General features: G+C 38.9%; 2 protein-coding genes across 5 annotated transcripts in view; one reads left to right on the forward strand and one right to left on the reverse strand.

The window, feature by feature from the left end:
• Positions 1–550: 550 nt before the first annotated feature.
• The window catches only part of LOC308488602 (uncharacterized protein), a 53919-nt gene continuing 37415 nt past the window's right edge, over positions 551–17054 (forward strand). For all 4 annotated transcript variants that reach the window (XM_081028494.1, XM_081028495.1, XM_081028496.1 and 1 more), the window contains exons 1-4: positions 551–810; positions 938–1058; positions 5359–5415; positions 9540–9636. In XM_081028494.1, the coding sequence (XP_080884620.1) occupies positions 562–810; positions 938–1058; positions 5359–5415; positions 9540–9636 (524 nt within the window). In that variant the 5' untranslated portion in view covers positions 551–561. The remainder of the gene's footprint in view (positions 811–937; positions 1059–5358; positions 5416–9539; positions 9637–17054) is intronic.
• ARL14 (ARF like GTPase 14) overlaps positions 13389–17054 on the reverse strand; it is a 76693-nt gene continuing 73027 nt past the window's right edge. Inside the window, exon 2 of the mRNA XM_081028528.1 lies at positions 13389–14728. Coding sequence (XP_080884654.1) covers positions 13815–14453 — 639 coding nt within the window. The 5' untranslated portion in view covers positions 14454–14728 and the 3' untranslated portion in view covers positions 13389–13814. The remainder of the gene's footprint in view (positions 14729–17054) is intronic.

A 17054-nucleotide genomic window follows, 5' to 3' on the forward strand; every position in this document is an offset into this window, starting at 1 on the left:
TTTGTACCTTTGCATACAAATACATTTGTGAGTTTACCTTTTTTTAAATAACTAACCTTTAACAGACGGAACGGGTTGAAGAATGAATGGAAAATGGGCAGAGGAAACACGTGTATACAACTCTTTAAAGAATTTTGGATTAGCGGTCATGTTCTGCCATTAATTCTCCAGAGAGACAGCACTACATCGGTCTGGGGCGCTACCCAATCCCAACAGCAGGCAGTCTCGGTGCAACCATCAGACTAGGTGCCGTCTTGTTTCAGATGCATCCCCTTAAGGAGCCCAAAGCCGTCGGTCACTACAAACTGATGTGACAATAACCACGCTACACCCACCGCTCTCGATACGGGCTTGCCCCTCTCACATTCGAGCTTCGGAGATCCGGGTCTGGAAGCAAGGTCGCCCGCGGAGTGACGTCAGCGCGCAGCGGATGCCGGGAATGACGTGACGTCAGTGCGTCGCGCCAGCCGGGGTTGGGTCTCGTCTTTTTTCCGCTCCGGGGCGGCTCCCGATGTGCTAAGGGTGAGCGTGACGTCATCTCTTTGCGCGGCTAAGGGCGGGATGAAGTCCCCACCTTCATCCCCGGTTCCCTTCTCTGGTTATTGGTCCCCAGCAAAGTGTGAGGGGAGGTCTGGGCAGTGCGTGGTGCGCGCCGTATCTGTACGTCCTACGACTCTGACCCTTCCGCCAGCCCCGAGTCCTCACAACACTCGTTGTAGGAAGTATTCACCTTTTAAAACTGAACGACCGGAAGCTCAGAGAAGTGAAGTAATTTGCAGAAGATTACACAGCAGCGCTGGATTTCAGATAGTCAAGTATCTTTACTATAAAAGGAACATAACTGTATCTTACGAAATGTTTTGAAGTGATTCCTGTAAAGCATCCTTTCACCTGTGTGTGTTACATCCTCCTTACCTGTGTGTGTTTGTCCATCCAGCCTAGAGCAGCGACCAATTCTGAGTTCGAGCTGAGTCCGCAGCACCTGACACAAAGGAGAAGCAGTATGCATACTGAGCAAAAGGCCCGAAGCGGAGATTGCAGCTCTTACCCAGCCAAAGGTGAGGTCAAAATGTAGATGTCTCAGCTGCGCTCTGCTAATCACACGTAGGCACACATCCCAATGTGCACCTTCTCTCTTTTTTCTTCAATTGGCATCACCCTGCCTACACTCATCCAGATTGAAAATCGAGTAGTCAACCCGCTCTTTCACAGCCTGCCCATCTAATCAGTCGCTGACCCTGTCTGTCTCCTTTTCCTCCTGTTCACTATTTCCTTTAGATAAAACCTCTTACTCCTTCGAATTGATTCGTTTGTTGAATTAGTATTTATTGATGCTAAGCATCATTAATCATCACCAAATGTTGCCAATTTCACCCTCTTTCAGCACATACCGTGTTTCCCGGAAAATAAGACCCAACCGGAAAATAAGCGCTAGCGTGATTTTTCAGGATAACATCCCCTGAACATAAGCCCCTAATGCGTCTTTTGGAGCACAACTTAATATAAGACCCGGTCTTATTTTCTGGGAAACGGGGCAGTGGGATTACACTTCCTGACCCTGGATCAATGAGGTATAAGTGGATGTGACAGGTTATTTTCAGTACAGCATTTGATTGCCACTTTTTGGTTCTCCAGAGCTCTTCTCCCTCTCTCGCTTGCCCAGCAACAGGCAACTTTCCAATGTCAAAGGTTCAGAATTAGCCAAAGTAAAACCAATGAATTACTGGCAAAAATTTATTGTGCACACAGTAAAAGAACAGTTTGTAAAACTAGCTCATTCGAACCAGGACGTGGAGTGAGACTCAGGAGTATGCTGTTACAAAGCAGCTTACATAAGTGAAAAAGCAGTGTCTTAACAGTGATTGGTAATTAAGCTAATTTAATGACTAAGCTTTTTTATCTGCTCAGAGAACCTTCAAGGCTGGTCTCTGTGTTTAATTTTAACGCCACACGGTGATAGCTTCCTCAGCCTGCATCCCTGCAGAGCCCCCATGGTGACCCATGATGAACATGTTGCATGTGAAAGAGAAACTTTTTTTGTCTTGAGATACAGACTTTTGGGGTGTTGGTTACCACAGCGTAAGCTTCCCTCTTCTGATTGAAGTTCCTTCAGTAGTGAGCAAAAACAAATTTGGTCTCTGTCCTAGTGGAGCTTATAGCAGAGGTATCTCTATAAAATACAGATCTGATCATGCGCCCTTCCCTGCTTTGAAACTTTCATATCTTTCTATTAATTGAAGGATAAAGTCCAAACTCTTAGCTTGGCATTGTAGACCCTTTACCACTTGGCTCCAAACTGCACTTCTCTTTTCCCTCTCCCATCCATTTTATGGTGCAACCAAACTGGACTACTGGCTGTTTACTGCCTTAATCCATGTGCCCTCAAATCCCTGCCTGAACCTTCACACATGCCATGCCTTCACCCCTGGATACCCTCTATCCATGTTTACATATCCTAGTTTACTACCCTGTGCTTGTTAATTACTTTGTGCCGCCCTCTACTAACCCTTTTAGAACATTCCTAACAATCTTAATTACGTGTTTCAGTCATTGTCTTCCTCCAGGGCTATAAACTCTGTCGTGCAGGGTGTCAGGCGGGGTCTCTAGTCCCGCTCCCCACATAGGAACGCAGGACATGGTGAGGCCTAAAAGGAACCCCCACGGAGCCATAGATAGGGGAGTCATACCACTATAGTTTCGCTGGTGACTGGGTTGGAGACACCGGAAGCAGGAGCCACACTGCATCCACTTATCTGCAACCTGCCATCCACTTGTCTCTACCAAACAATCTCACTTGCTAGCAATCCGCTTCTCTGCAATCTGCACTCCACACTCCGCCGCTTGCTAGCTCAGCCACCATCTTCTTGCTAGCCCCCATTTTTCTGCTAGCGAAGCCACAGCAGTTATATTAGTGGCCAATGGCTCACTGGTTACAGCTGACGGCCAACTAGCCACAGCTGATGGCCACTTACTACCTGAGCCAGCACCTTTCCACGTGAGGCTGAGAGCCTGGAAACTGCACTCCTGACTCTGTTCCCACAAACTCCTTGACAAGTCCATCTTATTCTCCACTGGATCAGGGATATATAAGGACTTAAATATTTGTTAAATGAGCAGATAGCTTGTTAGCCCCCTCAAGGCTTGTTAGAACTGCTGTCAATTCCATATATTAGTTTTCTATTGCTGCTGTAACAAATTACCACACAATGGCTCAAAGCAACGCAGCTTTAGTATCTTACAGTTCTTTAGGGATTGGCAGGGCTGTATTCTTTTCTGGAGGCTCTAGGGGAGAATCTATTTCCTTGCTTTTTTGAGCCACTATAGGCTGCCCACATTCCTTGCCTTGTGAGCCCCTTATTTCATCTTCAACGCCAGCAGTGTTGCATCTTTCTGAGCATTCCTCCACAGTCACCTCTCCCTCTAACTGTGAACTCCGCCAGGAAAGTTTCTCCAATGTTAAGGATCTGAGTAATTAGATTGGGCTCACCTGGGCACTCCAGGAACCTTCCCATCTCAACACACTTAATTATACAATTTTTCCTTTTTGCCATGTAAGGTAACATCTATAGTTCTAGAGATTAAAACAAGGACATTTGTGGAGGTGACCATTTCTGCCACATTTCAGTCTTGCTCCTCTCTCGAGCTTGGCATTTATCCTTCAACATCAGCCAAATGAAGTCTTCCCTGAAAAGCATGAGGAGTCTCACGCTTTTAAAAGTAAGGAAACCATGTATGGTCCAAACTTAGACACTTTGGGGAGTACTCTTAACAGTTACACCGAGCCAACAGTTGTACAGGCCAACAGATATGGCAGGATGAAATGGGTATGTGACCTGTGGAGACCCTGCCGTGAGTTGGAGCAGCTTTATTATGGGCTTCTGCCCTCTAGTTTTCTCTCTTGGAGAGAGATCAAGGAAATGTTTAGAGGCTTTACTTTCCTCCCAAAATGCATGCTTTAGGCTGGAGATTGGACACTATCTGGCTCAACAGGCTAAACAGGATCTTTTTCTCCACTGCTTTAACAAAAATAACAATATACCCTGTTTCCCCAAAAATAAGACCTAGCCAGACAATCAGCTGTAACCTGTCTTTTGGAGCAAAAATTAATATAAGACCGGGTATTATATTGTATAAGACTCAGTCTTATAGTAAAATAAGACCGGGTCTTATGTTATATAAGACTGGGTCTTATAGTAAAATAAGACTGAGTCTTATATTAATTTTTGCTCCAAAAGATGCATTAGAGCTGATTGTCTGGCTACGTCTTATTTTCAGGGAAACATGGTAATATTTATATTAGGGACATCATACTTTTATCTATATTATATATTACAAATATTAAGTCACAATTTGACATTTGTCTTCAATTTTGTTTATGATGAAGCCTCCTTTAGCAGGTAGTTCCAATGTATCTTGTAGCCTTGTGACAAACGATGAAAAGAATTCAAGATGAGGAGCTGGGGATCTGCTCACATTGGACTTGTAAATTGTGATTTTCAGCTTTGGGGAGAAAAGAAAAAACATACTAAAGTAAGGATCCCATAGTTTTTCCCTTATTCGATCAAGGCTTTCCATTTCAGAGTCTGTTAATCCTAGATCATAGATAGAGCCAGAAGATAGTTCAGGAAATCATTTTGTGATCTTATACAAATAACATGTGTTTACCCAAGGTTAGTTATTACTTTGCAGTTGCAAAATAGTGACTTTGCAATTCTATCAAACCCTCTACATTTTTCTGTATGAAAGAGCTGTCCTTTTCCCCACCTCACACCTTTTCTTTCCTTTTCATTTTCTTATGCTTTTAATGTCATTTACTAAACTGACTTACAGTTTTTGTTTTTATTTATTCAGTGTGTTATAACCCATGACTATGGTTGGTTTGGGGTTTTTTTTAATGCTTAAATTATCTTAGATTTGGTCAGTAGAAGTCCCCTTAAGCCATTACTATAAACTTTTGACCTATCTCCATCAGCCTTTGAGTTCTTTCTAGCTCTCTGTCACAAGATACTTCAAGCTCACCTTGTACTTTGAACTTGTAGGTCACTTTGTAGTGAACTGCCATTTCTCCAGGGAACTCTGGTTCCTTTCAGTGAGATATGATATTTAGAAACCAAAATCATCTGGGCTTTAGGTGTACTTGTTGCTACTGGGGTGCCATTGCCTCTTGGCCCTTTTAGTTTCCCTTTGGCATGTCCCCCTTTTCATTCTTTTGTTTGGCTGAGTAGTATTTCCCTCTGGGGATATAGCTTTTTTTATTTTTTAAACCAGTCTTCTATGGAAGAACATTTAGGTTGTTTCTAATATTTTGCTATTACAAATAATGCCACAATGATTAACATTACACGTATGTTATTTCAGATATGGGTTGTGTATCTTCAGGGAGAATTCCTACAAGAGAGATTATCCAATCAAAAGGTACGACGTAAATGCAAATGTGTCTTCGTTAGATGTTGTCCAATTCTCCACAGAAGTCATACCATTTGTATTTCCACCAGTGTTGAATGAGAGCATTTTCCCACAGCCTCACCAACAGAATAATAGAATATATTGTCAAACTCACACACCTTTGCAAACTAGATAGGTGAAAAATGGTATCTGACTGTCGTATTAATTTGCATTTCTCTAGTAGTGAAGCTGAAGATTTTTTTTCACTTGTTTAAGGATCATTTGAATGTCATTTATTGTCAACCATGTGTATGTCTTTTGTACATTTTTCTATAGGGTTTTGGTTATTTTTTTTCTTGATTTTAAGTGTTCTTTTTCATTAGAAACACAAGATCTTTATGATATACAGTTGCTCTTCAGTATCTGAGGGGGATTGATTCCAGGACCCTCAGAGGATACCAAAATCCCAAGAGGCTCGAGTCCGTTAAGTAAAATGGCATAGTATTTGCATATAACCTATGTGTCCTCCTGTATACTTTAAATTATCTGATTACTTATAATACCTAATGCAATGTATGTGCTATGTAAATAGTTGTTATACTGTATAGCTTAGGGAATAATCACAAAAAAGTCTATACATGTTCAGTACAGAGACAACCATTGTAGGCCTACTACATAGTACATGTCAGCAACAGTGTAATTTTTTTCTGCATATTTTCGATTTGTTGGTTGAATCTGCGAATGCAAAACCAGTGAATACAGAGAGCTGACTGTATTTTGCAAATATTAACTGCCAGTTTGATGTTTGTCTTTTGACTTTGTTTATAATGTTTGCTACAATTTTTACTTTTACGTAGGCAAATTTATCACCATTTTCTTTTATTGTGTCTGGATTTTGAGTTATAGTTAGGCAAAAACTACTATAAATTTTTTTCATTATTTTTTTTCCTGTCAGAAGTGATTTGAAATCTACAAATATATATACCTATTTTGAGGTTTCAATACATAATGGTGTATTGGTGTAGTCATCAGTAATCAAATAACTAAAAGTTTTTACATCATTTTTTTTCCTTTTTAAAGAATTCTTTTAGAATAATCTGATGTTGACCTTCTAAAAAACAATTTCACAATATATATTGATGCATAAAACTTTTCAACCTTGAAATACTATCCTAGGGGAAAAAATCTTAAACCCAACTCCTAATCCAGTGTCTGGAATTCATTAGGTATTCTGTCAATGTTTGATAAATGAAGGGATAAATATGGGGGAGGACAAATACAGGCATGAAGATGTTTGTTGCTGGATTATTAGATGAAAAATTGGCTGCAACATAAAAACGCAGCAATAGAGAAATGGTTAAATAAGCTATGGTATATCTACATCACTGAAAATGATGTAACATTGAAAAATGATGGATCTGAAAGATATATAATAATAATGGCAAAGATATATAATACATGGCTGTGATGATAGATGAAAACAGCAAATTACCAAATTATCAAAAAAGATCTATTGAAGAAAAATAAAGACTAGAAGAAAATGTAGCAAAGTGCAAACAGAGACTTGTATATCCCTATTTTTCAAACTTTCTGTTTCTGATGAAGAACTAATTTTGTTAAATATTCATTCTTTGCTCCTTAACTGTTTTTAGACTCTGAGTGCAATGAGGGGAAGATCATTTGAATGTGAAGTAAGCCATGGGTTAAGAGAAAATCAAATCTTTGCACAGAGGTGCAAAATAGAATTCTCACCAAACAACTGACAGTAGGAGCTTGATTATATACAAAGACCAGACTAAATGCTTTTCTCAGTTTTAGGTGGCTGTGTGGCTTTGAGTCTCAGATCTCTTCTCAGTAGATGAGGGTATTAATGTTCTACCCCATACAGTTAATGTGAGGATTAAATGACATAATACATGTAAATGCTAGAACAGAACCTGGCCTGTACTGAGTGCTCAATACATGTTAGCTGTTTTGTTTTCTTTGGTTTCTGAGGGTTTTTGTCTTAGATTATAAAAACTTGGTTACAATGTCCTCAAACATCGCAATATTTCTGTTTTTTTTTTAAGGATTTCTTATTACTTTTGGTCAGTGCAGTTGAAATGACAGTTCTAAAACTATGCATTATCTACTCATGTTTTATATAGGCTCTGAAAATTAAACAGCTCTTTTTAGAAAATTATTTATTTTTCAGTTACAGTTGACTTAACAGCTCTTTAGAAATAATATTTTTCCTCTAAATATAAAAATAACATGCACTCACTGTATAAAATTTGGAAAGTACTGCTAAGAATTAGCAGGAATTCTAGCCATCTATAATGCAACCACCCAAACATTTTGGTGTGTTTTCCATTTTCTATGTAAGTTTATATGTGTGTGTATGTAGATACATGAGTTTTATTTTTACAAAGTAAGATCAGTGTATTTTTACCAAAGATTACATTATAGAATAAATGTAATGTGTATCATTTGCTTGAAAACAAGAGCAGAAAGGTAACTATGTAGATAATGGGGGTTACCCCTTGGTAACCAGAGGATGGTATCTTGTTACACAATCTCTCAGGTTTCCCACTAATAGGCAACTACAGCAGGTACATTGAACTCCAGTGGAAAAATGCTTTAAAATAAAAGAAAATTCAACCTGATTTAGAAATAAAATGCCACTTTATGTATAACTTGAAGAGAGAGGATTGCAAATCAGTTTGTTGTACAAAGGAGGATGTCTTCTTTAATATAATAATGAGTATTGTTGACATAAGAAATGTTCAAACCTGTAGAGAATTTTTATGAGTTTGTTTTAGCCCAAACTGACAATGCTGCCAGGAAGCAAGATCTCAAATGCTTCAGAGAGTGACAGTTTTGCAGTTTCTTTTATGTATTTGGAATTAGGGAGGGAAGTAAGGAGGATTATACGAAGGTAGGAGAAAGCAAGGGGGATTGGATTATAAAGTAATTAACAAGATTAGGTGCTCTTAAAGCAGTTACCCTTCTTTCAGTGGTGTGTTAACCTAGATGCACAAAAACAATGGACAGAGTTTGCTTAAGGCAAAGATAAACCTTTCACTAATGTTATATGCCTGAGGCGTGACTACCCACCATGACCTGCCCAGTTAGGAATTTATGGGCAGATCACCCTGTGAGGTTACTTTCCATAGAACCCCTTTTTCATCCACAATATGGTAGTAAATCTTCATTTTAAAATTATTTATTCTGTGTATATAAAATGTAGCCCTTTATCTAAGAAATAGGGGAAAACAAGAATATAATTATATGTATTTGGTTTTTTTGGGTGTTTTTTTTTTTTTGCTATGAGAAAACGAAAGATAAACATGAAACTAATGAAAATGGTTACAGGTTGTGGATAGGTGGGAATGGCTAGAATGTGAGCAAGACTTCTCTGAATATACTTTTGTATGTAATTTTAACTTTCAAGGCATATAAATACTCTGTGAATTCAAAACTTAATATTCAAAAAGATAAAGAGTCAAATCGTAAAACTGAATACAGATAGCATGTTTGGTTGGAGCCCTGAAGGATGTGAAACTGGGAACCATTTGAAAGCCTGAGGCAAGTATTTGCTAAACTGAGAAAACAGCATGTTTAAGGGTGCAGAGGTTGTAACAAATTAGGAATGATACAGGGACATTAAGGCAAGAGGGACTGGAGGGGGAGAGATGGGAGATATAGGAGGCAGGTACTGGTCAGGTAAGGGCACAGAGGTTCTCAGGCAGGGCAGTAATGAGATCTGATTTTCATTTTTAGACCTCTCCTGCAGAATTCTGTGCACAGAACGCAGCCATCCAGATGAGAAATCATGGTGGCGTGCTAGTAGTGGTGGGTATTGAGAAGTGGCCAGAAGGCAGATGTGTTTTGAAGGGAGAGCTGACAGGATTTGCTGATAGATGTGAGATATGAGGGGAAAATGAGAGATGGCTCCTAAATTTTTGACCCAAGAAATACTCTCACCTGTCCCATTTGGTTTACAGAAACACATTTAATGGTAAAATGTATTGCCACATTAATCTTAAATTCATTGTATGATAATAATTACAATTTTTTTAATCTTGGAAATCAGAGGACTAGGTTCAGTAACTGCTTAATTAGTTCCTCATATCGTTGTAATAGTTTTGATAACACTTGTTATGTCTCCCCAGGAGATTTGGTGAGAACAAAACGAGGGACTTGTGAAAATACTACTCATCTGGCTAAGTCTTCTAATGATCAACTTAATATTTGTGTGGCACTTTCAAGGTATAATGTGCTTCTCGTGCTTGAAATAATTCAATGTGCTAACAGTTAACACAATGCTACAAATCTGGTGAACTGAAGCCCCCATGACACTATAGCCCAAATTATGTGAAATAATCAGTAACACTACTGAAGAAGTCTCTGTCCTCTTTCTATTTCTCGGCCGAGAAATAGAGCTCTCTAGAGACAGAGCTCATGCAAACAAGAGCAGGCAAGCCCCGGTGTCTGCAGAAGCCCCTCTAGATGCTGTCCTCCAGCTGTTCATCCACACATTCAACACACTGCAGCCTCTGTGGATTGTCCCTCCACGCCACCTACAAGGGACGAAAACTTCAGGACTCTCTACCTGAAATTCCCCGTCGTCCTTGGCTTGGTAGAACTCAAGTTATTCATCATCAGAAAACATCTGCTTTTGAAACTGACAAATTAATTTTAGCATCTATCAGTCTATCAAATTAATTTTAGCATCTATCATCTATCAGCAATAAACTGCTGCTGCTTTACTTATTTGCCATTCTTTATTCTTATGCCCTGTAGGGATTTTTTTTTTCCACCTAGGAACACTTAGAAAAACACACAGAAATATTTAACTGATATTTACCTTTCAGACTCTTTAAATCTTTAACCAAGGAACATTTCAGAAGTGTTCTGCTTTTGGTTGCTACAGATCCATGGCAATATGCTATTTTGATAAATTAAAAGTTTTATTTTATTATATATAGATAACAGAATAAAATGTATGACAATAATAAATATCAAGGCATGAGTATTCACAGCCCCTTTTCTCTCACATATTAAGGAATATTTTGCTGTTATCCACCTAACCTTTTACCCTTCCCTCACTTTTGGTCTTCGTTAGTAGATAGAGTGAAGAGTGCACAAGTGTGTGTGTGTGTGTGTGTGTGTGCATAAAGGAATATGCTAGGGGGAGTAGGAGGGAAATGCCAAAGAAAGATTGGTAAAACTTCATTGAAAAGGAAAGAAATGACTGATGGAAGAAAATAGAATGGATCCCAGGGAAGAAAGGGGGAAAGGGGATGAAAAAGGGAGAGTGTTCAAGTTTTTGAAAGAATATTGGTAGAGATGTAGAGGAATAGCTGTTGTGTGGGGGAGGCATGTTGAAATGACAGGAAAAAGCTACTTTATAAGTTTTGCTCTGTACTGAGTGTATCTACCCACTACAACCACCGCACACACCCAGAGCTTTCTGAAGTGAAGTTTTAATTGCTTTCAATATTTTTAGGCACTGTTTTCTCTGAATTTTACATTATACTAAGACTGGGCCACAAAGGGCTTGACTTAATTCAAACTACCAAAATGCTAAGAACAATGATATATTCTGTTCAGACATTTTCAGATACAAGTTAGTGACTCATGATTTTAAGATTAGGAAAATTAGTGCTTACAGCTTTTTAAAAATTTGTCTAGTAGGTCTTTCAGTTTTCACCGGAAGCCCCCCCCAAAAAAAGAAAAAAATAGATTAGGAAGATTAAAAAAATACATAGGGAAAATAGTAAGGGATGAAGCATTTTATTTTTAAAGATGCATATTGGAGGTTTTAATCATTTTGTGAAATTTCGGAAAAACTCTTCTATGAACCATTTAATATTGCCACTCCCCTGAGGTCTTCCTGAAATCCGTAACTTTTTGCCACAGTCTTTCAGCATTTTTCTTATATCTCTGTTATTACACTCAGTTTATTTTGCCTAGCTTGTCTTTTCAAAGAACCTTCTTATTATAGAAGTTATGTATGTTGGCCTGGATTTATTCCTTTTTCCCCCCACAGCTTTATTGAAGTGTAATTGACAAATAAATTTTAATATATTATTATATATGTACTACATATATAATAATATATTAAAGTATACAACTTGATTTGATATACATTGTGAAAGGATTCCGACAATCAAGTTAATTAACACCTCACATAGTACTTTTTTTTTGGTAGGAATGCTTAAGATGTATTCTCTTAGCAAAGTTCAAGTATACAATACAGTATTATTAACTGTTGTCACCATGCTGTACATGAGATCCTCAGAACTTAATTCATCTTATGGAAAGTTTGTACGCTGTGAGTAATCTTTCCCCATTCCCCCTACCTTCAGTCCCTGGCAACCAGTGACCTATTCTCTGTCTCTATAAATTGGGGTTTTTTAGATTCTACATATAAGTAAGATCATACAATATTTATCTTTCTATGTCTGGCTTATTTCACTTTACAAAATGCCCTCCAATTTCATCCATGTTGTTGCAAATGGTAGGATTTCCTTCTTTTTGTGGCTAAATAATATTCCATTGAATACACATATTATGTTTTCTTTATTCATCTGTCGACTCACTCTTAGGTTGTTTCCATGTCTTGGCTGTTGTAAATAATGCTGCAATGAACATGGGGGTGCAGATAACTCTTCAAAACAGTGATTTAGTCTCTTTTGGATATATACCCAAAAGTGGGATTGCTGGATCATATGGTAGTTCTATTTTTAATTTAACCTGGATTTATTCTTAATTGTATGATGTAAGCTCATTGAAGACAGAAACTATGTCTTATTTATAAAACAATATCATGGCAATTAACAGCACAAGTCTTAAAATCAGGCACACGTAAGTTTGAATCTTGGCTCTGCCACTCCTCAGCTAAAAGACCAGGTCTTGTGTGTGTGTGTGTATGTATGTGGTTGTTATTATTGTTTAACCTTATTTAGTCTCAGTACTCTTCATCTATAAAATTGAGAAAATAATGCCTGTTCCTCTCAAGGCAGTTATGAACTTTAAATGAGAAGATGTATGAAAGTGTTTAGTATACCTGGCACACACAAGTATTCAACCAATGGTAATTATTATTACGTGTATATCTACTTTATTATAATATGTGAATCTCTATCGTGTAGTACAGAAGTAGCTGCTCAGATCTTTGCTGAACAAATCATGTCCAAGATGAGAGAAGAGAACCAGCAGCTGGCACCCCTGGTTTATTATACCTTTATTTTCCTCTGTGAGTCTCAGGGGCTGCTGTGGAGGCTTGAAACCTGCTTCTAGCTCCATTGAGCCTTGTTGGAGGTAGTATAGGAGGAAAGAGTTAGTACCAGGGCCTCTCTGGAGTTCTGGGCCTCTCTGGAGTTCTGAGCCTCTCAGGGGAATTCCGATTCAATCTCTACTTCCTCCTCTCCTCCTGCCCTCCCCCACAGCGTGTCAGAGAGCCTCGTAGTGATGGGAACTTCCAGTGACTAACCCATAGCTTCATGCAACATTGAGGATCCTCTTAAACACCATTTCCTGCATAAAGCACCTCCTGTCTTTCCAGGTCAGAAAGTCTCTCCTGTGTAGCACACAGCACTTACTGCCCTATTCTAACTACTAGCTTCGTGTTTCCCTCAGTAAACGGCAAGAGCAAAGTCTACCTCTGGTTCCTGTTTGATCAGTACCGCAAGCCATACATAGTTCCCAAGCAATGACTGTTACATTGAATTTTAGTAAAGCTGGTCTTGGGTCTATGGCCTCAAGCTGAGCCGTAATCCCGACCTTACCCTAAACTCTAAGGTGCTACTCTGATCCCCAGAATCTTAAGATACAAACTTCTCTCCCTGTGGAAAAACACAGCCTCTGGGCAACTACAGCCTGGAGTTCATTGTTTGATTCATTGTAGGAAGTTCCCAGCAATAGATTTCAAAAAGCTAGCAGGAATCTGGAAGAGAAACTTTATATAGAGGATAAATAGGGGTTTACAAAATGATCACATCCAACAGTTTCCTCTCCATAATTTAAAGTTCATTTTTTTCACCACTCAGCTGTTACATATGAGTGTAGTGGAAATTGCATACCTGTGACAGCCGAAAACAATCTGAAAGGATTGTGACTCTGTTAGCAGACAGTTTACTTAAAATGTTCTAGTAGTCATATAAAAATAATAAAGCAATAATTTATTTGGTCCCAAATGTGATTATTCTGAACCATCCAACATGCACAAAATATTACATTTTTAATTCTCAATCATCATTACCACATAGTTTGCTAAAGTGTCTGGCCAAAAATAATATTTTATTGATATTATTTTGAGTTCTTTGAATGTGGGTGACATAACATCTCAGGAAAAGATTTTCAAATCTCAGCAACTTTCTCACCAGGCACAGAAAAAAAATTACCCTTTCAACTCCATCAATGTCTCTTTCACTGCACAGCCCTCAGTTCTGCTTAAAGACCGCTAAAGTTTCTCTTGATTTCTTGTGGCTTTTCACGAATTCGGCGACTTGCCTGAGCCCCTCGGTCAGCCCATCCCCGGTGATGGCACAGCAGGGCTGCACATACCAGCTCCGGTTACAGCAGAGCTTCTTCACTTTGAACATTCTGGTGATGTCCTCAGCAGTCAGAGCTCCAGGCACATCTTGTTTGTTAGCTAACAGGACAACAGGCACATTTTCAAGGTATTCATTCTTCAAAATGTGCTCAAACTCCCTCCTGGATTCCTCTAGCCGCTGTCTGTCGCTGCTATCCACCACGTACACCAGCCCGTCGGTGTTCTCACAGAAGTAGTCCCACAGTCTCCTCATTTTGGTCTGTCCTCCAACGTCCCAGATCACGAGGGAAAGACTCTTTCCCCACTCGAGCGTCTCCACGTTGAAACTTACTGTCGGGATGGTCACAATATCCTTAGCAAGCTTTAATGTATAGAGGAGAGTAGACTTCCCAGCAGAGTCCAGCCCCAGAAGAAGAATTCGGGCTTGCTTGGCTTTAGAACTCAATAGACCCATTTCAGGCTCTTTTTTTTTTGAAATACTTTTTCCTTTTGGCCAGAGACAATGTTTCCTCCCCCAGTCTTGCATGAAAATGTTAGGAGGAAAGAAGAGAGCAAATGCTTCATATTGTATTCTAAGAGGAGGAACTGGTGTGTATTTATGTTGTAGCTTATCAGCTTGATTATGGGCACACAGGGTTTTATTTGCATTCCCAGCCAATCCTGAGGAATCTGTGGTATGAGTAACCAGCCAATGTCTTAGTGGCTCAAAGAGTAAATTCTTTGTGAGTGAGTGGGACTTGGGAGGGACCTGAGTGATGCTGTAGCTTCTTTTCTGTTCCAGATGTTGGAAATCCAGGGTAACTGAACGTTCAGAAATGCACAAGAGTGCAGTTTAGTAGCAGACTAAAAACTTAACAAATGGTTTGTAGAACTCCTCTCCTTGTTTGATCATTTACCTTATCCCAGTTGTAAATAAGTAACCAGACTTCCAAAGTCATAAAGAGACAGTGTATCTCACACTTCCCTAAGCAATATCTTTAGTACTTTCCCCTTGTCTAGATGACTCAGTAGGAAACGAAACCACCCAAGGTTGTCTGAACCTTACTCCCATAGTCACATGGAGAGAATCACTTCTTGAATCTTATAAGCAGAAAATTTACACTATTCACAAGACCAAATTTACAGAGGGGAAGTTTGTAACACAAACACTTTTAAAATTAAGCAGTCTGATTAAAGATGGCAAATTGATTTTTTGGAATCGATATTTTGGAAAATAGTTCCATGTTTATATTTATCTCCTCTCTATCTCAAGATTCTACCAAAATGATGGTAAAGGAACAATTACACCATATAAACCCATTAGAAGAAGACGGGGAGGCCCTCAGAGGGTGAGAGATTTTAACAAAATTCTGGCAGATAGATATAGATGGAAGATGAGTGGTAATGGATGGAGCAGGATAGAGCTGAGGCTTGGCGTGCTAGTGCACAGGATATAGAGGGAAGGGGTGAAATGGGACTGAAAACAGAGGGAGTCAACTATAAGTCTGAATGAGGAACAGAAGACACACATGCGCGTGCTCGCGCGCGCGCGCGCACACACACACTCACCCTCTGCTGGGTGATATTTCAGCAATCAGAAGTTACACCCCAGGCAAAAACCTGGAGGGTTCTTTTCTAAAGATATTGAATGACATCAGAAAAAAAGATCTCCATGTTTTGGCAGTTGGAAGTTTACACATCATAATAACTAACTCAACATTTAATTAACATATTGGTAGTTGTCAGACACTGCTCAGGTACACCAAGTTCCCAATCAGTTTTTCAGCATACAGAGGTTTCTATACTTAAATGCCTTTAATATGAATGAGTGAAAGACCAAGATAAAAATAAGTAGGCTTTAAGAAAGTTTAAACAGAGGTAGTGCAGGAAACAGAAGAAAATTTCAGTAAGTTTTAATTAGTATTTCCATAGAGATTTGAAAAGACATTGCATCCATACAGCAAGAAATGGATGCCATTAAAAAGGCCACTCAAAAAACAAAAATCCTTTTCTAAAAAGGACGTACAATAGACATATGAAAAAATGCTCAACCTCACTAACCATCAGAGAAATGCAGATAAAAACCACAATGAGATACCATCTCACCCCAGTCAAAATGGCTATCATCAATAAATCAACAAACAACAAGTGTTGGCGCAGATGTGGAGAAAAGGGGTTGCAGATTGGTGCAGGCACTATGGAAAACAGTATGGAGGTATCTCAAAAATCTGAAAATGGAGCTACCTTATGATCCAGCAATTCCACTCCTAGGTATCTATCCGGAGAAATCCAAAACTCTAATTCAAAAAACTTTATGCACTCCTATGTTTATTGCAGCACTATACACAATAGCCAAGACATGGAAACAACCGAAATGCCCATCGGTAGATGACTGGATTAAGAAACTGGTACATTTATACAATGAAGTATTACGCAGCCATAAAGAAGAAAGAAATCTTACCATTTGAACAACATGGATGGACCTGGAGAACATTATGTTAAGTGAAATAAGTCAGAAAGAGAAAGACAAGTACCATATGATCTCATTGCTATGCAGAATCTAAAGAAGAGAATAAGTGAATGAACTAATCAGAAACAGTTTTGGAGACAAAGAGGACAAACTGAGGGTTGCTAGATGGGGGGGCGGGGATAAGGGGGAAGGTGAGGTGAATAGAAAGCAGTCAGTAACCACAGATTGCCACAGCATTATGAAAGTTAATTTGGGGAATGTAATCAATAATGTAAAGATTTTGTAGGGTATCCAATGGACACATGTCTCATTAGGGAGACGACCTCAGGGATGATGTAGATGCCTGATCACTGCATTGTACACCTGAAGCTGAAGCTGAACAATAATGAATGCCAATTATAATTTTACATATATATATATGTATATATGTATATATACATATATATGTATGTATATACTTATAAGAAGCGGAGTACAGCATTAAGAATAGAGACAGTGGAAATGTAATGGCTCTGTGTGATGTCAGAGGGATAGTGGATGGGGAGAGGGGGGTTGACAGGGGGGCCCTGTATACACATTTTAAGAAAGGAAAACTGTATTAAATTTGTAATACTCAACATATAACGATAAAAGATCAATACAAGTCACATTTGACTTCTGCAGTTACAAGAGGTGCTC

Source organism: Rhinolophus hipposideros (assembly GCF_964194185.1).
Source record: "Rhinolophus hipposideros genome assembly, chromosome: 2".
Lineage (NCBI taxonomy): Eukaryota > Metazoa > Chordata > Mammalia > Chiroptera > Rhinolophidae > Rhinolophus > Rhinolophus hipposideros.